The 26,441-nt window shown below is 38.8% G+C and overlaps 1 protein-coding gene and 1 pseudogene across 1 annotated transcript; one reads left to right on the top strand and one right to left on the bottom strand.

Moving 5' to 3' along the window:
- Nucleotides 1-26,441, bottom strand: part of LOC119041628 (tubulin alpha-1A chain-like) — a 178,464-nt pseudogene that overhangs the window by 86,000 nt on the left and 66,023 nt on the right.
- Nucleotides 78-26,415, top strand: KCNRG (potassium channel regulator). Its single transcript, XM_037135009.2, is given in 7 exon segments — nucleotides 78-1,708; nucleotides 1,711-1,757; nucleotides 1,760-1,812; nucleotides 1,814-2,135; nucleotides 23,236-23,243; nucleotides 24,573-24,775; nucleotides 24,778-26,415. Coding segments are annotated over 7 exon segments (801 nt in total). The 5' UTR covers nucleotides 78-1,575; the 3' UTR covers nucleotides 24,813-26,415.

Below are 26,441 nucleotides of genomic sequence, written 5' to 3'. Positions count from 1 at the left end.
GGATTGAAGTTCAGATTTATATACAAAGGTTTATTTTTGCTAAAGTGTAAATCTTGTGATAAGTGTACATTTTTACCAGGGTGGGGATTTCAGCTTGCCTATTTCTCCTTACTATAAAATTATCAACAAAGGAATTTGGTGATAAATTACAGAAATGTTAGGTGGCTGTACAATCAAAGGCATAGGATTTTTTTTTTAAAGAAGTCTAATTTGGCAAAAGCAGGAAATGCAAAAGCCTCCTTTTTACTGATAGCTAAGTATTGTCCCAAAATACAGCAACTGTACAACCAACTACCCACTTAAAGAATTTAAGAGTAGCTCTGATTCAGTGATGCAATTGGATGGAGTGTCATCCCATACACCAAAAAGTGTTGCTGGTTCCATTAGGGCACATATATAGGTTGAGAGGTCAATCCCCAGTTGGGGTGTATAGGAAGTAGCTGATCAGTGCTTCTCACTTCGATGTGTCTCACTCTCTAAAAATCAGTAATAAGAGTAATAAGACTAATTTGATAATAGACGAAACAGTCCGTTGGCTAGTGTAAAGTACAAAGTCACCACTGAACATTAATGCTGTCCTATCTGTTCATATGAGATAAAAATGCCCTATTCCCAAGAAGTAAAAAAACTTAATTTCTTTGTTTAGAATTCAGATGAAAACAAATGCAATTATATCTTAGAACTGCTCTCTAGTATACTTTATATCTGCCATGGAACATGATTTTTCTTTGAAAGCCCAAAATGTCTTTATCCCCATCCTTTAATTTTGTTGACAGGAGATATTACAATGGGAATAGGAAAAAAAAGATGCCAACAAAATTTAAAGTACAGAAGAATCGTTCTAGTTACAAGAAGAGTCAAGCTAAGCTGCTAGCTAGTACAGGTAATGGCTGTCTTTAACTGACAATTTGTGATTGAAATTGCTAAAGGTATAAGAAACGACAATGTTTTTCTGTAAATCTTATAGTACATAGTAGATAGGAGAGAGGGAATGCTTTGCTGTTTCCAGCTTTTTTTTTTTTTAATACAGGTTTACAATAGCTTTTCATGGAGAATTTTTTTGTGTGTGGAATACAGGAAGGGGACCTACAGGGTCTGTCACACACACAAAAATGCCCCTTTTATTACAAAATCATAATTCTCTAACAATATCACACTCAACCATACTATATGACATTTTAGGTGAAATGTTCAAATTAAAACTATAAATTATTACACCCATATTATTACCCTACCAACCACACTTAAGCAGGCCTTATTTCTGCCAGACCCTATATTTGACATCTATCCTTAGATATGTTGGCAGTTTTCCTTAAACTATCCAGTTTCTTGTGGGTTTTTAAAATTTTTTTATCATTTTTTATATACTGCAAGATCCCAAGCAACTCAAATTACAAATACAACTGAGGATACACTATTTGCTTTACAGTAGTTACCTGGAAGTTTAGGACTCTTTTTTTATTTCCCTTTCCCACCTATCAGTCATGCATAACTAGGAACTTTTATGGTTATAGTTTAAAAGTTCCTAAGACTGTGGCTGATAGTTTGTAGCCTCTAGTCTGTAGTAAGAGAAGAATGAGTGGCCAGGAACTGGTCATTTGGAATGTGGGGGGGAAGAAAATCACAATGTTTTCTACCATAAAGCAGTTTCCTGCATCTAGGAACATTAGATGGTGAGACCAAGAATTCAAGAAGATTGGTGGCCAGATTTGGTAGACAGAGATGGTGATTTATTTAGTTTCATCTTAGTTTTTTTATTTTGAGAACTAAATGGCATATGTTACCCACTGATTTTTCAGACTATATTAGGCTTCAGAGAAGTGTTTTTCTGTGAACTTGATCCTCTGGTTAATCTCTTAAACCAAGAACATCTGCTTCAGCCAAGACCTGCTCTTGTGGAGGTGCATATCCTAAGTGGAAACAATCAAGCTTTTTTCAGGGTGGTTGGCTCTTACAGCAAAAACAATCGAGATGCTAACTGGAGGATTACAATGTTTACAGAACATCCTTCAGCACCTACCTTGTGTAGTAATCCTTGCCCTCCTCAGATAACCTTATTTCCACTGCCTTCACAAAGACCTTTCTATAATCTGGTTTTGCAGTGAGGCTCATACAGCATTACTGATAACTAAATTGTAGTCAGTCATTTTGTACTATGAAACATCTTTTTTTAATACCAGTTCCTGATGTTTCCCCTCAAAACTGAAAGTTTTTCATGTCTGAAACTTTTCTTGGAAAAAAATGATGACTCAAAATAATGTTCTATGGTAACCAGTACAGTTAGGTAGAATGCCCCGGTAACTATTGTCGAAACTGGGATACTTTTCAGAGTGAAAAGGGTATTGTTACTATGTGGGAGAGTAGGAATAAACCAAACTGTCCAGGAAAATCTGGGACTGTAGTCACTAAAGTTGTAGGAGAAAATAATTATATAGATGATGATCCATTCATTGCTAATGAATTTGGCTTAGGAATGAATCCCCCACCTGACCTCACCCCAGAAGATTCATTTAGTGGTTATCACGGGGAAGGCTCAGTACTTTGTTGTTGGGAACTGCTCTGCCTGGTTTCAGGAGTTGTAACTGCCCCCCAGGGCTAAGGCTGAGTGTGCAACCTCCTGAATGCGAGCCACTTAAGAGACAAAGCTTGTCTCTGGTAGCAATGGCTGCTTCTGCTTCCTCCCCTGCCCCCAGTGCATGGTCAGATAGTCCATGACAGATAAGACCCCTCAGAGGGAGGGCAACCTAAGCCAGACATGATCACTTGGGAGGCCATCATGGAAGGACTGCAACAAAGAGGGAGTGATGGACCCTCGCCCCCTGCTATTTTGACATAGCTAGAGTCCCCATGTCCTCTGGAAGAAGCGCTTCCTGGCTCTAATCCATTTAAACCTGAAAACCTATGATGGGGAGGCAGTGCAGCTCCTTGCCTTGTAGAGCAGTAACTGGGGTAATCAGGCATAAGAAAGAATTCCTAAAAATCCTGTGAAAGCTGCTTTGCTAAGAGTGCTTTCATTCATATGTTAAGGGTTCGAGCAGGAAATGAGTATGTCTCCCAAAGTCTCTGCATCCCCCTTTCCTGACAGACACTGACTCAGACCAAGCCCTGAAATTTTTTGAAATGTTATCTACTGTTTGATCCTTGCTGCCTATGTTCCTGTGTATTACAACCCAGTAAAAGCCCCTGGAGGAAGGGGCTCCTGGCCTTTTTCCTCTGAGAAACTGGCCACATCTCCTCCCCAAGCAGATCATGTCTTGGTAGTGTTTACTTTCATCTGTGGTGGACTGGGGGACTTGAGGGCAAAGTCGCCCCCACAGGACAGTTTGTCCTAATCATACACTTTATGTACATTTGCTTCTTCACCCTTATGATTTGACTACTGATTTTCCTCCATCCCACTTTACTTTTTTGTCCCATTTTTTCCCTTTTGCCCCCCTTGCCCCATTGTCCCCTTCTCTCCAGCAATGTCCCCCACCCCCTTAGTTCATGTCGATGGGTTGTGCATTAAGTCCCTTGGCTTCTCCATTGTCTATACTGATAATATTCCCCCTGTATATTTTTTTACCTACCCCATTATGCCTCTAAAACCCTATATCTCCTCCCCCATTTTCCCCTCCCCCCCCAGCTGATAACCCTCCAAATGATCTCTGTATCTGTGATTCTATTTCTGTTCTAGGTGCTTGCTTAGTTTGTTTTTGTTTTTTTAGATTCAGTTGTTGATAGTTGTGTTTGTTATCATTTTACTGTTCATAGTTTTGGTCTTCAATTTCTTAGATAAGTCCCTTTAACATTTCATATAATAAGGGCTTGGTGATGATGAACTCCTTTAGCATTCACTATCTTGTCTAGGAAGCATTTTATCTGTCCTTCCATTCCAAATCATAGCTTTGCTGGGTAGAGTAATCTTGTAGCTCCTTGCTTTTCATCACTTTGTATTGTAGCCAGTGCCTTCTAACCTGCAAAGTTTCTTTTAAGAAATCAGCTGACAGTGTCATGAGAACTCCTTTGTAGTTAACACTCTGCCTTTCTCTTGCTGCTTTTAAGATTCTCTTTTTATCTTTAACGTTTGGCATTTTAATTATGATGTGTCTTTGTGTAGACCTGTTTGGGTCCAAGTTGTTTGGGACTCTGTGCTTCCTGGACTTGTATGTCTATTTCCTTTTCCAAAATAGGGAATTTCTCCTTTATTATTTTTTCAAATAAGTTTTCAGTTTCTTGCTCTTTCTCTTCTCCTTTTGGCATCCCTATGATTTGGATATTGGCCCTTTCAGAGATGTCCCAGAGTCTTCTTAAACTCTCCTTGTTTTTTTAAGTTCTTGTTTGTTTTGTTGTGGCTAAATGTTTATTTCTTCCTTATGTTCAAAATCATTGATTTGAATCCCAGCTTCCTTCCCTTTTCTGTTGGTTTTCTGTGTATTTTTATCTCCCTTAGTGGAGTCTTCATTTTTTCCCCTATGGTTTTGCTATATTCAATGAGATCTTTGAGCATTCTGACCACCAGTGTTTTGAATTCTGTGTCCAATAGGTTGGCTATCTCTACATTGGTTAGTTCTTTTTCTGGGGTTTGTTTTGTGCCTTCATTTGGGCCATATTTGTCTTCTGATTTTGTCAGACTCCCTGTGTCTCTGTACTAGGTAGAGCTGCTTTAATTCCATTTTAGCGCACCTGTTAAGTTATATGGGGTGGAATCTTTGGTATTCACCAACACAGGGCAACCGTGGCTGTGTGGGGGGGGGAGGAGCCGAAGAGGGGACAATGCTGCTGCTGGCTGGCTGACTTCTGGGTGTTTGCCTGGTCTTGCCCCATTTCCAGTCAATTCATTCTCTTACTGTATATAACTGGCACCCCTCCAGCTGCTGTCCTGGTTGTGGTTCTCAGGGTGGGTGGGTTTGTATATGTATCAGAAGTTTCTCAGCCTGGTACTGGCATAAAAACAGGCTCATAGACCAATGGAACAGAACAGAGAGCCCAGAAATCAACCCAACTCTCTACAGTCAATTAATATTCGACAAAGGGGGCAGAAACATAAAATGGAGTAAAGATAGCCTCTTCAGCAAATGGTGTTGAGAGAACTGGACAGCTACGTGCAAAAAAATGAAACTTGAGCACAGACTTACACCATACACCAAAATAAATTCAAGGTGGATAAAAGACTTAAATGTAAGTTGTGACACCATTAAAGTTCTAGAGGAGAACATCGGCAAGAAAATCTCAGATATTTCACGCAGCAACTTTTTTACTGATATGTCCCCTAGAGCAAGGAATGTATTGTTGGTTTTTTTTGTTTAGTTGTTTTTTTTGTTGTTTTAGAGCAAGGAATGTAAAGGAAAGAATAAACAAATGGGATCTCATGAAAATAAAAAGCTTCTGTGTGGCTAAAGAAAAGTATTAAATTAGCAAGACAACCAACTGTATGGGAAAATATATTTGCCAATGATACCTCAGATAAAGGTTTAATCTCCAAAATATACAAAGAACTTACACAACTCCACTCTAAGAAGACACCCAACCCAATTAAAAAAATGGGAAAAGGACTTGAACAAACACTTCTCCAAGGAGGACATACAGAACATTCAGAGACACATGAAGAGATGCTCAATATCGTTAGCTATCAGAGAGATGCAAATTAAAACCACAATGAGATACCACTTTACACCAGTCAGGATGGCTATCATAAACAAAGCAACAAACAACCAATGTTGGAGAGGTTGTGGGGAAAAGGGGTCCTTAGTCCACTGTTGGTGGGACTGCAGACTGGTACAACCATTATGGAAAACAGTATGGAATTTTCTCAGAAAAATAAAAATCGACCTGCCTTTTGACCCAGCAATTCCACTGCTGGGATTATATCCTAAGAATCCTAAAACATCAATATCAAAGAACCCATGCACCACAATGTTCATAGCAGCACAATTTACAATAGCCAAGAGCTGGAAGCAACCTAGGTGCCCATCAGTAAATGAATGGATCAAAAAATTGTGGTACATATACACAATGGAATTCTATGCTGCAGAGAGAAAGAAGGAGCTACTACCTTTTGCAACAACATGGATGGAACTGGCAAGCATTATGCTCAGTGAAATAGGTCAGGTCCTGAAAGACAAATACCATATGATTTCACCTTTAACAGGAAGCTAAACAACAAAACAAACAAGCAAGCAGAAAAAAAACCCAAAAAACAAAGACACTGAAATAGAGAACAAGGTGACAGTGACCAGAGAGGAGAAGGAAGGGAAGTTAAGGGGAAAAAGGGGAAGGGATTTGGAGGAATAAATGGGAAGGACACAGGGACGAGAACTAAGGGGGGTGGAAATGGGAGGGAGGTGGGGAGCAAGGGGCGGGGGAGGCTGGGATGGGAAAAATAGACAAAAAAGTGTACTTGAAAAATAACTAAATAAAATTAATTAAAAAAAAAAGTTTCTTCAACTGCTCCAACTCCTGCTGGATTTACAGCCAGAAATTATGTGGCTTTATTTTACCAGCACTGGAGCCCTGAGCTGTGAGATATGACCTAGGGCTGGGCTTGCTCACTTTCAAGGTGTCCCCCTGATTTTTATCCACCACAGTGCCATACCAAGTGATTTCTGCACCAACTCCCCATCTCCATCCCACACGTCTAGATGAATATAGCTTATTTAAACATTTGGTTGTCAGACTTCCATACAGTTCCAGGTGTTTTTCCATTTTAAGGTAGCTGTGTTCCTTATGGTTGAGCAATGAGGCCAGGTGTGTCTACCTACCTTCTGTTTTGACCGGAAGCCCCAGTTTATTTTTAAACACCAGTAACACACAGATATATCCCATGGGAAATTTGGTATCCTTTTTACATCTCTGGAGCTTTTAGACAACTGAAAATATTGGGATAGGTGGACCAGATGGCAGCATACGGCAGTTGAAGTGGTCCTAGTAGCAGAAATCTGTGCCCAGGCTCAACAGTGCAACCTCGAAGCCTATGCTGCACAGCTGCAGTTGTTTGTGTTCTCTCGTGGCCACATGGGTCGTGGTGTCTGGCAGCTCAGTCTAAACCTACAGCAGGTCATGGAGCCACTCACTGCCACCTGCCTGCAGATATGAAAGAAAAATTCTCTAAAGGATTGTGTGGCAGTGGCTGGGCCTCTTAGGGTCACCCATTTCCTGATATTGAGCAAAACAGAAACTAATACCTACTTTAAGGCCCACTTTGACCTTCCGAATTAACAAGAACACACTGATTCATGACGTGGTCTCCTCCCTGTGCTGCAACTGTATGCACGAGCAGCAGTTCACCCACCCTCCTGGTACCTCCTGGTGCTCAACAGCTTCAGCTTCCATGGCATGCACATGAAGCTTATGGCCACTATATTTCAGAACCTGTTCCCCTCCATCAATGTACACCAGGTGAATCTGAATATCATCAAGTGCTGCCTTCTCATCAACTACAGCCCTGAATCCCAGGATCTGGATTTCTGCCACTATAGCATCAAAGTTGTTCCTGTGGGTGCAAGTTGTGGGATGAAGCTTCTCCAAGAGAAGTTCCCCAACATGAGCTGCCTGCAGGACATCAGTGAGCTGCTGGTCACAGGTGTGGGGCTGTCAGAGAGTGAGGCGAAGCCTGATGGTGAGCACAACATCACAGAGCTGCTCCAGGCTGTTGCGGGGCACGACAACATGTGGCGGGCTGGCAGAGCACTGTGAGACTTACTGAGATTGGGCCTCGGATGATGCTGTAGTTTATCAAGATCCAGTAGGGTATCAGGGAGGGGAATGTGGTCTTCCATAGTTTTATGTACAACACAGAGAAGGAACTATGGGCCATACTGGCAGCCAAGGGGAGAAGCTATGGCTCAAGGCCCAGAGGCAGGACCAGCTAGCCAGGAATGTCCGGAGTAAGCAGAAACAGTGAGAGGCCCATAGGAAGAAGAACCTGTGGGCATGAAGTGGGCCTTTGTAGAGACCAATGGGGATAGCAATGCTGAGGCGGCCAGCCAGCAGGAGGAGGAGCATGAAGCTGAGTATTTCCACCAGGCAGTGGGCAAAGAGCCTGATGAAAACATATTCTCAACAGCCCAGCAGCGATGGCCCACTGGGCCTCCAAGCAAGAAGCAGTGGGTAAAGCAGTGGAGGCCAGACTGTGGCAGTAACTGGAGGCTTCTAAAGACCAAGGGCAGGCCCTGGGGGCCTGGGCCAAGCTGGGACCTTGAGGGGCTGCTCAAGACAGTGGCAGAAGCCAAGCAAAGACACCTAAGAGTGACCTGAAGCTGAGTCTGAACAGCTGATGGAATGCCCCAGTCTGTGGCCCCTGAGTTGCTGCCCTGGGCTCCCGCCTAGGTGTCCAGGTGCAGCCCTCAGTTTCATAAAGGACTTGGTTCCCCAATCTCTACTCTAATAAACTCTTGATTTCCCATGGGAAAAAAATATTGGGATAGGCTGTCAGTATGTTAAGGATAGTTGCTCCTAAGTCACTTACTCACTTTTTCCCTCTATTGTTCTTGGCTGAACCCTATGGCTAATTTCCACTCTGCTTTCAGGGATCTCTCTCCACCTCCCATAAATATATCTTAATGCTGTCCCACCATTATTTTACTAACTGAAAGTTGGGTTCAATTTTCAGAAGAAAAAAAGGTCTGTATATGTTCTTTACTTACAGTATTTCAAATAAAGTACCTTTGGGGAGTAAAGGCAGACAAATTATTTTGGGATATTTTCTTCAACAGTAGTCATCAGTAATGACTGATGTTTGTTCCTCCCACCATATACCCCTGGGTTTTGCAACTGGAGAACACTGGGCAGTATAATTCTTAACTTTTTATACTTATAATTTCTTGCCCTTCCAAAGAGGATGGAATGTCATTTGGGGAAAAGAGAGCCAGATAAATTAATAGGCTGATTGTGAAGAATAGAAAGACCCTCTCATTATCTTAAATGGTTTTATGATAACCTCTCTGAATAACCTTTTCATTGGTGGGCACTAACATATTGGGTTGGCTGAAATGTTTGTTTAGTTTTTTCTGGACAATGGCTCTAGTAGTTGTCTTTAACTTCATTAGAAACAATTTTGTTAGATTGTATTGTGACAGTTCTCATATCAGCATGCATTAAAATAATGGTGAATTTTTGTGCAGCCAATTTAATATTGAAGATGGAAGATATGCAACATTTTTGGCATATTATGCATTATTTCAAGAAGGGTAAAAACACAACTGAAATGCAGAAAAAGATTGTACAGTATATAGATGACATACTGTAACTGACCAAACATGAAAAGGGGTTTGCAAAGTTTACATTTTGGCCAAATAATTCATTGCTGTGGGGCTGTGTTATGCATAGGAAGATGTTTAGCAGCATCCCTGGCCTCTATCCACTAGAAGCCAATAGCAGCAGGAGATAGGTGACCTACTCATAATATCCGAATCAAAGTTATTGGTAAGAAATAAAAATGTCTTTAAAATTTTTTTTATTATTGTTCTATCATAGTTGTCCCAATTTTCCTCCCTTGCCTTCCCTTGCCCCGCCCAACCATGGCTCCAACAGTCAATTCCCACACTATTGTCCATGTCCACAGGTCATTAATGCTTGTTCATTGATTAGACCCTTCCCCTTCTTTTCCCCTTACCCCCTCCCCCTCCCTTCTGATAGCTGTTAGTCTGTTCTACATTTCCATATCAGGTTCTATTTTGCTTCTTTGTTTTGTTACTTAGGTTCCTCTTATAGGTGAGATCATACAGTATTTGTCTTTCACCAACTGGTTTATCTCACTTAGTGTATTACTCTCCAGCTCCATCCATGCTGTCCTGAAACACAGGAGTTCCTTCTTTCTGCTTAGTAGTATTCTACTGTGTAAATGTAAGTTTGTGATCCAGTCATTTACTGATGGGCATTTAGGCTGTTTAGAGCACTTGATGACTGTAAATAACACTGCTATGAACATAAGAGTTCATAGATGTTCAACTCAGAACATAAGAGTTTTGAATTGGTGTTTCAGGATTCTTAGGGAATAATCACAGAAATGGAATTGCTGGGTCAAAAGGCAATTCTATTTTTAGTTTTTTTGAGGAAATTCCATACTGTTTTCCACAGTGGCTGCACCAGTCTGCATTCCCACCAACAGTGTACTAGGGTCCCTTTTCTCCAATCTGACCATCACTAGTTTGTTGGATGGCCATTCTGACTGGTGTGAGTTGGTATCTCATTGTTGTTTTAATTTGCATCTGTCTGATGGCTAGTGATATTGAACATCCTTTCATATGTCTACAGGCTCTCTCTATGTCTGTTCAGGTCCTTTGCCCATTTTTCAATTGGATTGTATGTCTTCCTGCTGTTAAGTCATATGAGTTCTTTCTATATTTCAGAGAACAGACCCTTGTCTGAGGTATCATTAGCAAATATGTTTTTCCATATCGTTGGTTCCCTTTTCATTTTGATCATGTTTTCTTTAGCTGTGCAGAAGCTTTTTAATCTGATGTAGTTTCTTTTGTTTATTCTTTATTTCCGTTGTCTTAGAGGATATATTAGCAAAAATATTGCTGTGTGGGATATGTGAAATTTTCCTGCCTATGTTTTCTGCTAGGACATTCATGGTATCATGGCTTATGTTTAAGTCTTTTACCCACTTTGAGTTTATTCTCATGTATGGTGTAAGTTGGTGGTCCAGTTTCATTTTTTTTGCATGTATCACTCCAATTCTCCTAACACTTTTGTTGAAGAAGCTATTATTACTCCATTTTATGGTCCTGCCCCTTCCTCATATTAATTGAACATAGAGACATAGGTTTATTCCTGGGGTCTCTGTTCTGTTACATTCATCAGTGTGTCTGTTCTTAATGCCAGTATCAGACTGTTTTGATTACAGTGGTCTTGTAATATACTATTATATCAGCTATTGTGATCCCTCCTACTTTGTTCTTAAGATTGCTGAGGCTATTCAGGATTATTTTTAGTTTCAAGTAAGTTTTTGAAATATTTGTTCCAATCAGTGAAGTGTGTCATTGGTATTTTAATAGGGATTGCACTGAAAATATAAATTGCTTTGGGTAGTATGGACATTTTAATGATATCAATTCTTCCAGTCCATGAACATGGCATATGCTTCCATTTATTTGTTTGTGTCTTCCTTAGTTTTTGTTTAGTGTTGTGTAGTTTTCTGAGTATAGTTTTCTTTTACCTCCTGGATTAAATTTATTCCTAGGTACTTTATTTTTCTTGTTGCCATGGTAAATGGGATTTTTTTCCTAGTTTGCCTTTCTAATATTTCATTGCTGGTGTACAAAAATGCCTTCAATTTCTGAATATCCTGCTGCTTTTGCCCAATTCACATATTAGATTGAGTAATTTTTTGGAGCCTATAGGGTTTTCTGTGTACACTATCATGTCATCTGCAAACAATGACAGTATTGCTTCCTCCTTTCCAACTTGGATGCCTTTTATTTCCTTTTCTTGTATGATTGCCGTGGCTAGGACCTCCAGTATTATGTTAAATAAAGGTGATAAAAGTGGACATCCTTTGTGCCTAATCTTAGGGGAGAAAGCTTTTAGTTTTTGCCTATTGAGTATAATGTTGGCTATAGGTTTCTCATATATGGCCATCATTATGTTGAAATATGCTCCCTCTACTCCATCTTGCTGAGTGTTTTTTTTTTTATCATGAATGGGTAATATCCCCTATCAAAAGCTTTGTCCACATCTTTTGATATGAACATAGGATTTCTGTCTTTCATTTTATGTGATGTATTACATTTATTGATTTGTGAATATTTTACCATTCTTGCAATCCTGGGATGTTCCCACTTGATCATGGCTTATGATCTTTTTAATGTATTGCTGGATTAGGTATGCCAATATTTTGTTGAGTATTTTAACATGTATGGTGTTCAACATTTCTGGCCTATAGTTTTCTTTCTTTGTTGTGCCTTTACCTGGATTATCATAATGGTAGCTTCATAAAAAGTGTTTGGGAGCCTTTGCTCTTCTTGAATTTTTGGACTTGTTTGAAAAGGATTAGAGTTAGCTCTTCCCTAAATATTTGGTAAATTTATCTGTCAAGCCATCTGGATCAGGGCTTTTATGTGCCAGGAATTTTTTGATTACTGCTTCAGTTTTGCTGGCTGTTGTTTGTCTGTTCAGGCTTTTTGCCTCTTTTTGGTTCAGTTTTGGAAGATTACATGTTTCTAGAAATTTGTCCATTTCACCAAGATTTTTACATTTTTGGCATATAGTTTTTAATAGTAATTTCATATAATCTTTTGTATTCCCGTGGTATTGGTTGTAATTTCTCCTCTTTTGTTTCTGATTTTATTAACTTGGGTCCTTTCTCTTTTTTTCTTGATGAATATAGTTAAAAGCTTGTTGGTTTTGTCAGTCTTTACAAAAAATGAACTCTTGGATTTATTAGTCTTTTGAAATGTTCTCTTAGTCTCTGGGTCATTTAATTCTGCTCTGATCTTGATTATTTTCTTCCTTCTACATGCTCTGGGCTTTCTTTGTTGTGTTCCTCTAGTTCTTATAGATATATGGTTAGTTTGTTTATTTAAAATGTTTCTATCTGCCCTGGCTGGTGTAGCTCAGTGGATTGAGCATGGGCCTGGGAATCAAGCAACCATGGTTCAATTCCCAGTCAGGGCACATGCCTAGGTTGCAGGCCAGTTCCCAGCAGGGGACACACAAGAGGCAACCATACATTGATATTTCTCTCCCTCTCTCCTTCCCTTCCCCTCTAAAGATAAATAAATAAATCTAAAAAATAAATAAATAAATAAAATGTTTCTATCTTTTTTTGGTAGGCCTGTATTGCTAAGAACTTACCTGTTAGGACTGCCTTTGCTACGTTCCATGGGTTTTGGGCTTTCGTGTGTTCATTTTCATTTGTTTCTAGAAACTTTTTGATTTCTCCCATGATCTCATTGTTAAACCATTCATTATTTAACAGCATGTTATTCAGTCTCCATGGATTTGAATGTTTTTGAATTTTTTCTTTAAGGTTGGTTTCTAATTTCAAGCCATTATGATTTGAGAAGATGCTTGATATGATTTCAGTTTTTAAATTTCTTCAGGCTTGTTTTGTGTCCTACTATATAAGCTATATTTGAAAATGTTCCATGTGCATTTTATTTTTTTTTCTTTTTTTTTTCTTTTTTTTTTTAATTTTAAATTTTATTTAGTTATTTTTCAAGTACAGTTTTTTGTCTATTTTTCCCATCCCAGCCTCCCCTGCCCCTTGCTCCCCACCTCCCTCCCATTTCCTCCCCCCCCTTAGTTCTCGTCCCTGTGTCCTTCCTATTTGTTCCTCCAAATCCCTCCCCCTTTTTCCCCTTAACTTCCCTTCCTTCTCCCCCTCTGGTCACTATCCCCTTGTTCTCTATTTCAGTGTCTTTGTTTTTTTGGGTTCTTTTTTTCTGCTTACTTGTTTGTTTTGTTGTTTAGCTTCCTGTTAAAGGTGAGATCATATGGTATTTGTCTTTCAGCACCTGGCCTATTTCACTCAGCATAATGCTTTCCAGTTCCATCCATGTTGTTGCAAAGGGTAGTAGCTCCTTCTTTCTCTCTGCAGCATAGAATTCCATTGTGTATATGTACCACAATTTTTGGATCCATTCATTTACTGATGGGCACCTAGGTTGCTTCCAACTCTTGGCTATTGTAAATTGTGCTGCTATGAACATTGTGGTGCATAGGTTCTTTGATATTGATGTTTTAGGATTCTTAGGATATAATCCTAGCAGTGGAATTGCTGGGTCAAAAGGCAGGTCGATTTTTATTTTTCTGAGAAAAATCCATACTGTTTTCCATAATGGTTGTACCAGTCTGCACTCCCACCAACAGTGAACTAAGGACCCCGTTTCCCCACAACCCCTCCAACATTTGTTGTTTGTTGCTTTGTTTATGATAGCCATCCTGACTGGTGTAAAGTGGTATCTCATTGTGGTTTTAATTTGCATCTCTCTGATAGCTAATGATATTGAGCATCTCTTCATGTGTCTCTGAATGTTCTGTATGTCCTCCTTGGAGAAGTGTTTGTTCAAGTCCTTTTCCCATTTTCTAATTGGGTTGGGTGTCTTCTTAGAGTGGAGTCGTGTAAGTTCTTTGTATATTTTAGAGATTAAACCTTTGTCTGAGGTATCATTGGCAAATATGTTTTCCCATACAGTTGGTTGTCTTGCTAATTTAATACTGTTTTCTTTAGCCATGCAGAAGCTTTTTATTTTGATGAGATCCCATTTGTTTATTCTTTCCTTTACATTCCTTGCTCTAGGGGACATATCAGTAAAGAAGTTGCTGCGTGAAATATCTGAGATTTTCTTGCCAATGTTCTCCTCTAGGACTTTAATGGTGTTATGACTTACATTTAAGTCTTTTATCCACCTTGAATTTATTTTGGTGTATGGTGTAAGTCTGTGCTCAAGTTTCATTTTTTTGCATGTAGCTGTCCAGTTCTCCCAACACCATTTGTTGAAGAGGCTATCTTTACTCCATTTTATGTTACTGCCCCCTTTGTCGAATATTAATTGACTGTAGAGAGTTGGGTTGATTTCTGGGCTCTCTGTTCTGTTCTCCATGTGCATTTTAAAAGAATGTATATTTTGTTTCTTTAGGGTGAATGGTTCTATATATATCAATGAAGTCCATTTGATCTAGAGTGTTGCTCAATGCCACAATATCTTTGTTGATTCATTGCTTGGAAGATCTATCTATTGTTGACAATGGGGTGTCAATATACCCTAATATGAATGTGTTGCTGTCAACATTTTTCTAGAAGTCCTCCATGATTTTCCTTATACACTTATGCACTTATATGTTGGGTGTATGTTTATAAGTGTTATATCTTCTTGACAGATTCTTCCCTTCCCTTGAATATTATTAAATGTCTTTGTCTTTTTTTATGACCCTTGTATTGAAATGTTTTGTCTGATATAAGCATTGCAACCCCAGCTTTTTTGTTTCTAGATCCACTGGTTTAGAATATTCTTTTCTATCCCTTCACTTTCAGTCTATATAGTTTTTTGTTTCGAGGTATGTCTCTTGAAGACAGCATATATATGGGTCTTGTTTTCTTATCCATTCAGCTACCCTATGCCTTTGATTGGAGCATTTAATCTATTTTCATTTAAGGTTATCATTCATAGGTACTTATTCATTGCCATTTTTCCCCTTTGTGCCTGTGTTCCTCTTTCTCTCTTTTCATTTTCTTTAAGCAGTCCCCTTAGCATTTCTTGCAATGCTGGTTTGGTGGAGATGTATTCTTTTAGCCTTTTTTTTTTGCCTTGGAAACTCTTTACATCACCCTCTATTTAAATGAGAGCACTGCTGGGTAGTCTTGGTTGCAGGTCTTTGATTCTCATTACCAGGAATATTTCTTGCCATTCCTTTCTGGCTTGTAGTTATTTTACTGAGTAATCAGCTAATAGACTTATTAAAGCTACCTTATCTGTTACTAGCTGTTTCTCCTTTGCTGCCTTTAAAATTCTTTGTCTTTAAATTTTGCCATTTTAATTGTGATAAGTCTTGGAGTGGGCCTCTTTAGATTCATCTTGATTGGTATCACTTGTGCTTTCTGGACTTGAATGAATTTTTGTGTCATCAGGTTAGGGAATTTTTCTATCATGACTTTTTCAAACAGGTTTTCTATCCCTTGCTCCTCTTTTTCTTCTTTTGGTATCCTTATGATAGGAATATTATTATATTTCATGTTGTCCTACATCTCCCTTAAACTTTCTTCATTTTATTTTTGAGTCTTTTTTAATTTAGTTCATCTTTCTGGGATTTTTTTCTACCTTGTCTTCCAAGTCACTGATTCAGTCCTGTGGTTCATGTAGCCTGCTTTTAATTCCTTATAAAGTGCTCTTCATTTCAGATATTGTATTCTTCATTTCCTCCTGGCTGTTATATTTTCTTTGTTCTTTTTCATGCTAGTGTAGTTCACAGTAAGTTCCTTGTAGCTTCATCAGAGTTCTCTGTAGTTCTCACCGAAATCATTGAGCATCCTTAATACCATTATTTTGAGCTCATTGTGTGATAGTTTGGTGGCCTCTGTTTCATTTAGTATTATTTCTGAGGATTTCTCCTTTCCTTTCGATTGGGGGTTGTTTCTTTGTCTCCTTATTTTAGCTGACTCTTCCTGTTTGTTTCTGCTTTTATTAAATTTATCTGCTTTGACTCCTTTTCTCCATAGTATAAACTTCTGTGTTAGGAGACCTGTGGGATTCAGTTGTGCAGTCTCCTTGATGTCCTGAACTTGATGCTCTTGGGATATCCTTTGTGCTGTTTATGTGTGCTCTCTGTTTGTAAGTGGGTTTTGGTTGTTGTTGGGTCATTATTCAGTGGGTCCTTCCCTCCCACTGGCTGTCTGTGAGTCTGCCATCCACATCTTGTATTCTGTTGTACAGGTGCTACCAAAACAAAACCAAAGAGCCCAGGAAACAAACCCATAAAATTAACCCCCCACCCACAGTCACACTACCAGTAGCAAATGAGCTGGTATTAATAAAGGTGTAAAGAGATTAAGACTAATATAAGAAAGGAAAATAAATATGAGATAACTAACTGAAAGACAAATTGTTTTGATAAGGTGGAAGGAGGAGGAATAATAAGGGTAGAAATAGGGACAAGGCAAAGACAGAAACAAAAATTTGTATTGTAAATAAAAAGGAGTGAAGAACACATAATGAAGTAAGAGAAGGGAAGTGTATAGTAGTAAGTTTGAACAAAAGTTTAAAAAATAAATAAAAGTAAAAAATAAACAATATAGAGAAGAAACAAAGTAGGAACCATATCAGAGAAAAAGATCTACAGTGCTATCAACAACAAAGAGCAAAGATTAATATAGGGGACTAATGGGAGAGGAAAAAAAAGGGAAAAAAGAAAGTCTTAATAAATATCTAGGGGAAAGAGATATCTATCTATTCTGAGATAGATAAGAGAGGGAGAAGGAATACTAAGAGTGAGGAATGAAAATGAGGATAAGACAGGGAAAATTAAAACTTAAAAAAAAAAAAAGAAAAGGCAGGAGAAAAGGCAAAATGGAGGAAGAGAGGGGAATGGTAAAATTTGAGATTTGAAATACAAAAATAGTGAAGTCTGGAAATAAAATTTAAGAAATGCAACAACCACCATCATATCAACAATTAACAAGCAATCTGATAAAGGTGGAGAGAGAAAACAGATATTTTAAGAACAGTAAAACAAATTTGAGATGACTGATGACAAGAAAAATAGTTGTGAGAGACTGGGGGGGATAGTAAGACTGTAGAATGGAAACAAGTCATAGCAAGAGAGAAAATAGAATTTAAAAGAAAAGAAAGAAGGTAAAATGGAGTAAGATAAGGGAGGAGCAAAATATGAGATTTAAAATAAACGGTCACATAAAAACTAGTGACTTCGTATGCACAAACTTGAAGGACAAGAAATGATTATTTAAAAGATGCAAAGGAGAAAATAATGCAAATCTTGAAGAAGACCATGGTGGAATTCATCTAATTGTTTTCTCATTCTGGATCCACCCTTCATGATGTCAGATGGTGTGTCCCAGTCTGGCCCTAGGCAGCCTGCTTGAGGCTACCAGTGATCCACAGTCTGTGGCTGTCTGTTGTTAATATTGTGAAACTGTAATCTGTAGTCATGCTTAAGCACCAGAGTGAGGCAGAGTAATTGCTGTGGGTGGGGGCTTCCCCTTAGGCTGGTGCCACTTGGAGGGATCTGCTTGGTCTGAGCATGATGGCTGCTACAGTATGGGGGATGACTTAGCACAGAGATTGTGGAGGCTGCTCCCTCGGTTCTCTTCCCTAAGCTCCTGTCCCCAGACTCTCCTCCAGTGTCCTTAGTCCAGTCTGCCTCCCACTTTGCTGGAGCCCAGGGTAAGTGGTTGCAAATGACATTATGTACATTGGCCCTTTAAAAGGCTGTGATTCTCTGGCAGACAGAAATCCTGCCGCTTTTCACACCTGGATGTTATCTGGGTTCCTTTCCTGACTCTAATACTGTAAGCTAGGGAGCCCAACTTGGGATTTAGACTCCACAAATCTCAGAGGAAAATCCCCCAGCCACTGAATTTCCCTCCGGCACTTCGGCTGCCTCCCATGGGAGCCCAGCCATCCCTCTTCTGTCTCTTTCACATGCTGTACCTGTCATGCTGTGGTGAAGCAGTTTCTTCTGTCTGTGGTTATAAGGCTCCTCTCCAGCTAATGTTCCGTAGGTTATTCTGGATGAGTTCTCTACAATTTAGTTGTAATTCTAGATTGGTACTGGGAGTAGGTTAGTGTAGCTTCTAAATACTCCTCTACCATCTTGGATTTCTACTTGCTTTATTTAAAGATTTTATTTATTTACTTTAGAGAGAAGAAATGAGAGGGAGACGGAAAGGGGGAGAAACATCAGTCAGTTGCCTCTTGCATGCCTCCAGTTGGGCACTTAGACCACAACCCCGGCATATGTTTGACTGGGAATCAAATTGATGACCTTTTGATTTGCAGGCTGGTTTTCAATCCACTGAGCTATGGGGGCAACTTTGCCAGCAAGTTCCCCTGTCCACCAGAGATGAAAGTAACACTACCAAGACATAATCTGCTTGGGAAGGAGAAGAGGTGGCCAATCTATCAGAGGAGAAGGCCAAAAGCCCCTTCCTCAATGGCTTTTATTGTGTTGTAATACACAGGAATACAGGTGGCAAGGATGAAACAGTAGATAATATTTCAAAAATTTCAGGGCTTAGTCTGAGTCAGTGTCTGTCAGGAAAGGGGGTTGCAGAGATTTTGGGAGACATACTCATTTCCTGCTCGAACCCTTAACATATGAATGAAAGCACTCTTAGCAAAGCAGTTTTCACAGGACTTTTAGGAACTCTTTCTTATGCCCAATCACCCTGGTTCCTACTCTAGCTGGCAAGGGGCTGCACCGTCTCCTCCATCGTAGGTTTTCAGGCTTAAGTGGATTAGAGCCAGGAAGCACTTCTCCCAGAGGACATGGGGCCTCGGGCTATGTCAGAATAGCTGGGGAACAAGGGTCCATCACTCTTTCTTTGTTGCAGCCCCCCCGAGTCCTTCCATGATGGCCTCCCAGGTGGTCATGTCTGGCTTAGGTTGCCCCCCCTCTAAGGGGTCTTACCTGTCATGGAGTATCTGACCATGCACTGGGGTCAAGGGAGGAAGCAGAAGCAGCCATTGCTACCAGAGACAAGCTTTGTCTCTTAAGTGGCTCGCATTCAGGAGGTTGCTCACTCAGCCTTAGCCCTGGGGGGTAGTTACAACTCCTGAAACCAGGCAGAGCAGTTCCCAACACTGAGCCATACCAGCCAGGGCTGTGTCTTTTATTTAATGGAAAACAACTATACAGCTTTTTTGCCAACTCAAAAAATAGAAGGTAAATAACCAGTATTTTGTTTTTTAAAATTTGAGTGATTGAGGCCTGGCTGGTGTAGCTCAGTGGATTGAGCACGGGCCTGCAAACCACATGATCACGGTTCAATTCCCAGTCAGGGCACATGCCTGGGTTGTAGGCCAGTTCCCAGCAGGGGACCCACGAGAGGTAAACATACAATAATATTTCTCTCCCTCTCTCCTTCCCTTCCCCTCTAAAGATAAATAAATAAAATCTTTAAAATAAAAAAAAATTTGAGTGATTGAAATATTTGGGGATTTCTTTTGACAAAGGGATCCTAAGGAAATCTAAGGAAAAATGGTGTTAATGATTTTAAGAAGAAACATTTTAAGATGATAAAAAGGATATTCTGTAAGTACTAAAGCTCTTTAGAAGCTATGTATTTTGAGAAAATAATTGTAATATTGCAAAACAACATTAGAATCTTAGGTTAGTATATTCTTGCATATACACATAACCAAGTTGTTTCCCCTTTGTTATTAAAGTGTGCTTTAAAAATAGTACAAAATTTTTTTCACCTAAGTGTGAGAGTGGTATTTTTAATTTCATTTTTAAAAATATATTTTATTGATTATGCTATTGCAGTTTTCCCAGTTTTTCTACCCTTTATTCCCCTCCAACCTGTACACTACCTCCCTCCTTCATTCTCCCACCTTAGTTCATGTCCATGGGTCATACATATAAGTTCTTTGGCTTCTCCATTTCCCATACTGTACTTAACCTCCCCCTATCTATTTTGTACCTACCACTTATGCTTATTAGCATAAGAAGGGCTGTACCTTCCACCCCATTCACCCCCCTACCCCCTTGCTGCTGATAACCCTCCATGTGATCTCTATTTCTGAGAATCTGTTCTTACTCTAGTTGTTCACTTAGTTTGTTTCTGTTTTTGTTTATTTAGGTTTGGTTGTTGATAGTTGTGAGTTTGTTGTAAATTTACGGTTCTTTTTTTTACCTTCTTTTTCCTTTTTCTTAGAAAAGTCCCTTTAATATTTCACACAGTGAGGGCTTGGTGTTGATGAACTCCTTTAACTTGACCTTATCTGGGAAGCACTTCATCTGCCCTTCCATTCTAAATGATAGCTTTGCTGGATAGAGTAACCTTGGATGTAGGTCTTTGCCTTTCATGACTTTGAGTACTTCTTTCCAGCCACTTCTTGCCTGCAGGGTTTCTTTTGAGAAATCAGCTGACAGTCTTATGGGCACTCTTTTGTAGGTAACTGTCTTGTTTTCTCTTGCTGCTTTTAAGATTCTCTCCTTATCTCTAATCTTGGGTAATATAATTATGATGTGCCTTGGTGTGTGCTTCCTTGGGTCCAACTTTGGAAGTTGATGCCAGATTAGGGAAATTCTCCTTCATTATTTGTTCAAATAAATTTTCAATTTCTTACTCTTCTCCTCCAGCTGGCATCATTATCATTTTGAATACTGAAACATTTAAAGTTGTCCTGGAGGTTCCTAAGTGTCTCCTCTCTCTTTTTTTTAATTCTTGTTTTTTCATTTTGCTCTGGTTGAATGTTTATTTGTTCCTTCTGGTTAAAACTGTTGATTTGAGATTTGAGGCCTGGTTTTATTTGCTTCACAGTTGGTTGCCTGTTCATTTTCCTTTATTTCACTTTTCATAGCCTTCATTTTTTCCTCTATTTTTCAACCATACTTAACCATTTTTGTGAGCATCCTGTTTACCAGTGTTTTGAACTGTGCATCTGGTAGCTTGGCTTAATTGTATTTTTTCTGGAGCTTTAATCTGCTCTTTCATTTGGGCCATACTTTTTTATGGCGGCAGTCCTCTTTTGTAGTAAGGAGCAGAGCCTTAGGTATTCACCAGGGCAGGGCAACCTACATTGCTGGGTTGTGGTACTGTATGTGAGGGACTGCTCCAAGAGGGAACAATGCCACTTGCTCAGCTCTTGCGTGGCTTTCAATCACTTCCTCTACTTCCCACAAGCAAACTGGGCCCTTCTGGTCCTGATATGTGGGTGGGTTGGTTTATGTGTGTTCTAGGACCCTATGGGTCTCTCCAACAAAGTCTCCTGTGAGTCTGGAAGTTTCTCCTGCTGCCTCAACCCCCATAGGTTTTCTCAGTCAGAGGTTTTGAGGCTTTATTTCCCTGTGTAGAAAGCCTAGGTTGTGTGGTCTGTCTCACTCCCCAATTGTTCCCCCTGGGTTATCTGCACACAAACATGGAACTGCTCACTCCGTCAGCCACTGCCTTGCCTGGTCTGCTACCCACTTTGTTGCAGTGAGTCCTCTTTGCCCCTCCTGGTAGTGTGGATGAATGTTTTTTCTTTAACTCCTTGGTTGTTGGATTTCTATACTGTTCTATTTTTCCGGCAGTTCTGGTTATTTTTTGTTTTTAAATTTGCTGTTGTCCTTCTTTTGGTCGTGTAAGGAGGCAAAGTGTGTCTGCCTATACTATCATCTTGGCTGGACGTCAGAATGGTATTTAAACTTCCAAAATAGATAATCCCAGGACCAGAAGTTATTTTTAAAATTAAAAATCATTTAATCTCCAAATAGTATTTGATTTTTTTTGGTATAGTGTCAATTTCAAAGTAGAGACATAACCTGAATAAGGTGACATTAGTGGAATTTCAGGTAACTGGATAAAACCTCTAGCTTTAGAAAACCCACCTTAAAGCCCTGGCTGGTGTAGCTCAGTGGATTGAGCACAGGTCTGAGAACCAGAGGATCGTAGTTCAATTCCTAGTCAGGGCACATGCCTGGGTTGCAAGCCAGTTCCCAGCAGGGGATGCACTAGAGGCAACCATACATTGATGTTTCCCCCTCTCCTTCCCTTCCCCTCTAAAAATAAATAAATAAATATTAAAAAAAAAGAAAACTCACCCTAGATGATTGCCAGATAGCAATCTTGTTTATTTCTTGCTCACTCCCTGGCCTAAGTCTTTCTATTCAGATGTTTTTTGAAGGTGGAAAGTGGAAGAGTAAGCCTGAATTGCTTCTAGGAGTTTGATGTGTTATCCAGGTGTTCAGTATGTTCCACAATGTGATTTACTACTTGAAGGTCTTGTTAACCTGGTAGGTTGCTCAGTAATTACCTCTCAAGTTCACAGTGCTAGAAATACTTGACTTGTACCTTGTAGATGTGGTAACATTATCAAGATCAAGTTATGGTCACAGGATTCTAGGCCATAGAATTCTGGTAACATTTAGTCTATCTCACTTTTCCTTTTTAAACTGGGTCAAGTGGAAAAGTATAGTTGCCTTTTAAGTTTTTAAAATATGTTTTGATTTTCTGTTTCTCATTGACTCCTTCTATCCTTTTCTGGTGCCTCGAAATGTCATTTCTCAATTTGGTCTCATAGAGAATTAAGGACTTTGGCTCAGTGATTTCTTGCAAAGTGCATTCCACTTCATTATAATCTATTATATTACTGTTTGTATCTTAATTTTTTGAGAAGTTCTATAACTCTTTTTCACTTCAAAAAATGTTTCTAGGCTATACAATCAAGATCTAGGACTTGGGAGTAGATGGAATTATTTATTAAGGTTTAAAATTTGGTATATCAGACATAATAAACATTTTTTGATATGTGACACAGACACTGGCACACAGTATCCGCAGTGTTATGGATGAGATAAGATACATTCACACGGACTACCGAGTCCTGTGAAGGAAAAGGGACAGCTACTCTCTCAAGGGGAGTGCGCCTTGACCCTTGCCTCGACAGGCTTTTATTGGGTTTCAATTTGCACAGGAATACAGGTAAAGTTAATTAATCATTGTCAGGTAGTAAGGATCAAACAATAGCATACAAAGAACTACTAGGGCCTATTCTGAGTCAGGGTCTATTAGCTAAAGGGCTACAAGACTTTGGGAAACAAACTCATTTCCTGCTCGGATCTTTATCATTTAATTGAGAGCATTCTTAGCAAGTCAGGTTTCGCAGGATTTTACATATTCTTTCTCAGGCCTGATCACCTGGGGAACCCACCTTTTCCAGTACAGGGCTACACTACCCTCTGTCATTGTTTCAGGCTTAAGTCAGGCAGGGGAAGTAAGGCAGCCAAGAAATTAGGAGACTTCTTGCAGACAGATTGAGGATTTAGGCTATGACAAAGCTGAGGGGTGAGGGGTCCATCACCCCCTTTCTCCATAGCTCCCCAAGTCCTTCCCTGGGGCCTCCATGTGATTGTGCCTGTCTTAGGCCATTCCCTGCTTGGGGAATCTTACCTGTCATTGGCTAATCAATCAAGCAGTTATGGATGAGGTAAAAGGAGCAGAAGCAGTGCTCCTCCCAGGGACATAAGCTTTGTCTCCTTAGTGGCTTACAGTACAAAGGTTGCTCACTCAGCCTTAGCCATGGGAGGGTTACAGCTCCTGGAACAAGGCAGGGCAGTTCCCAACAGATATGTACTTTGCAGTTTTGTAATTCTTATATTTTATTATTGAATTTTCTTTCTCTATAATGAACTTCAAAATGTGAGCTACAATAAACCACTGTATTTCAATCATAATTTAAGGAGGCTTGAGATATCCCCAAGGCTTACAAAGACATAAAACTATCCTTGATGGTAAATAAAGAGCAGTACAGCTATATGTATGTGAATACATTATATTGACATTATTAAAGCCAACATATAACCAATCTGAAAAGTTAAGATACATTTTTGTTGAATTATGTGGGTTGGCTCTATCGAGTTTCCCAGGAAATAGAAAGTTTTGTCATTTCAACTCCAGAGGCCTTTTGACCCCATATTTTGCTTTTCAACATTAGACAGTCATTGAGTAAAAACTGACAATTCTTTGTGATATTTTATATCTGTAAGATTTACCTGAAGAAAATGCATTTGATATGAGTAAATCACACAAAAAAAGTGTGTAATGTCAGTGCCAATAAGGGGTGAGTTAGATCAGGAGGGAAAGTTGTATATGTATTAAATGTTCATTAAAATGATTGAATAAATTTAATTAAAACAATATTTAATAAATTTGACCTTACTGCTCTAGAAAATAGTTTATAAATGAAAATTCATCAATATTAGTTATATTCCTAAATGTAGAATTAAAATGACTTTGGAAATCACTGCAAGATATATGTTTTCATTTACTTTGAAATTACTGATTTGGATTTATAAATGAAGTCTCAAAAAAACTGATCAGAATGGTACGATACCGTTATGTGAGGTTATAATTCAAATTTATGTTTACTTTTATAGTCATTAAAGGGATGCTTATAATACAACATTTTTCTGTGTGTGTGTCCTAGGTATGTTTCTATAAAACCTGACAACCGAAAATTGGCCAATGGAACAGATGTCCTCAGCTTACTAATTGACACTTTATTAATGGAAGGCTTTCATCTGGTCACCCCTAGAACAGTATCCTCTGAAGAAAAAACCAAATGCTATGGCTTTGAAAGGATGAAAAGGCCTGAATATCTGGCCATGAACAAAAGAGTGAAACTAGAGGCTCTGTCATGCCAGAACAATCTCAGAAAAAGAAATGAGGTTTTTTTTTTTGCTCTCTTTTAGAATAAAGGGAAATTACCATTTTCTTGTATGGAGATTCCATGATGAAGGCACACATGTTAGTCAAATATGTACTCAGCCTAAATTTTTGGCCTTGTCTTCTACCATGCTATTTGTAGGTAACCACACCTCAATATTGCCTAACCCACTGTAACTGCTTGCTGCTTTCTGAACAAGACTGTGCACTTGGTGCTTTGGCACATATTCCTTCTACCTTCAGTGCTGCTTTACACTTCTCTTTTTCATGAACACTACACAGCTTTCGAAAATAGGCTCTGGGATCATGCTGATTGATTTCTAATCCCAAATTAATCACTTACTAGCTCTATGACTTGGGCAAGCCGTTGAACCTATTTGTGCCTCAAATTCTTCATCTATCAAATGGGGATAAATATATGTCTTATAGGATGTATGAGGGTCAAAGGAGATAATATACTCAACACATTTTCTGGCATATGATTGGTACTCAGTAACAATTAGTGATGTTGACAAAGAAGATAGAGCCCTTTATTTTGTATAGACTTATATACTATTATAAAATAAATTTTTCTTGAATATGAGCTCAATCTACTCAATGGTGTTAACATTACTATATGTTAAGCACTGTGCTAAATATATAGTGAGAGGAATAATATCTTTGTTATTAATTAGTACTTACAATTGGTGAAAAGCTTTTGAATAACTAACATTTAAACTATACATATACTTTGACTTAGTGTTTCCTCTTGTAGGAATTCTTATATATGTGTCATTTTAAACAAGATAGAGGAAGGTGCTCATTAAGTCAAAGAGCACCAAATACTTTGTACTTAGAAGGGTTAAAAAAAAGCAAACCATTGAGTTGAAGCATTTGAACACCATTTTGAAAAGTACAATTAATTCATTAAAAAACATCTCTTAAACATTTGTTGAGCAGTATACTAAGTTTTCAGGATTAAAAAAAATGAGTGAAAAAGCAATCCTTATTCTCAAGGAGCTCACATTCAGCTGAGAACATAAATCATAACAGCAAGAAATTAGAAATAAACTCAATGTTCATCAGTACTCAAAGTACATAATTCAAAGACCATTAGTATTCAAAATATATTAACTTAAAGTACATTAGAACTCAAAGTACATAAAAGTGCTGAATACTTTAAGATTAGTAATGCTAAGGTTAGCAATTGAAAATAATGATCTGAATAAGAAAATAAGTTTTATGGGTGTTTTGTTTTTGGTGGCACTTTTCTTTTCTGCAGAAAAGCCAACTTAGTTATTTTAATGTGTCATCTCAGTTTTGGGGGTGATGTGTTTGGTATGGGCATTGCCTTGCTAGCATCATATTATAAGGTACACTATTTCTATTCTGCTAAATTTTTGGCATGTATGTAATTTGACTAGTAGGGTATAGTTGGCATGGTTTTGTATGTAACACTGTTTAATTCCCTGTAACGCTTTGCTGATAAGATTATTAAAAACTGGTAACTGGTTAAAGATATCGAAAAAAAATATTGTAACAGGGATTGTTTAAACTGCTGGGCTGGGATGGGAGAAATAGACAAAAAACTGTACTTGAAAAATAACTAAATAAAATTTTAAAAAACCTGCTACTGATATGCTCTTTATCA

This window comes from Artibeus jamaicensis, unplaced genomic scaffold (genome assembly GCF_021234435.1).
Source record: "Artibeus jamaicensis isolate MK-2021 breed Jamaican fruit bat unplaced genomic scaffold, CSHL_Jam_final contig_410, whole genome shotgun sequence".
Lineage (NCBI taxonomy): Eukaryota > Metazoa > Chordata > Mammalia > Chiroptera > Phyllostomidae > Artibeus > Artibeus jamaicensis.
This window is presented reverse-complemented; position numbering and strand designations above follow the sequence as displayed.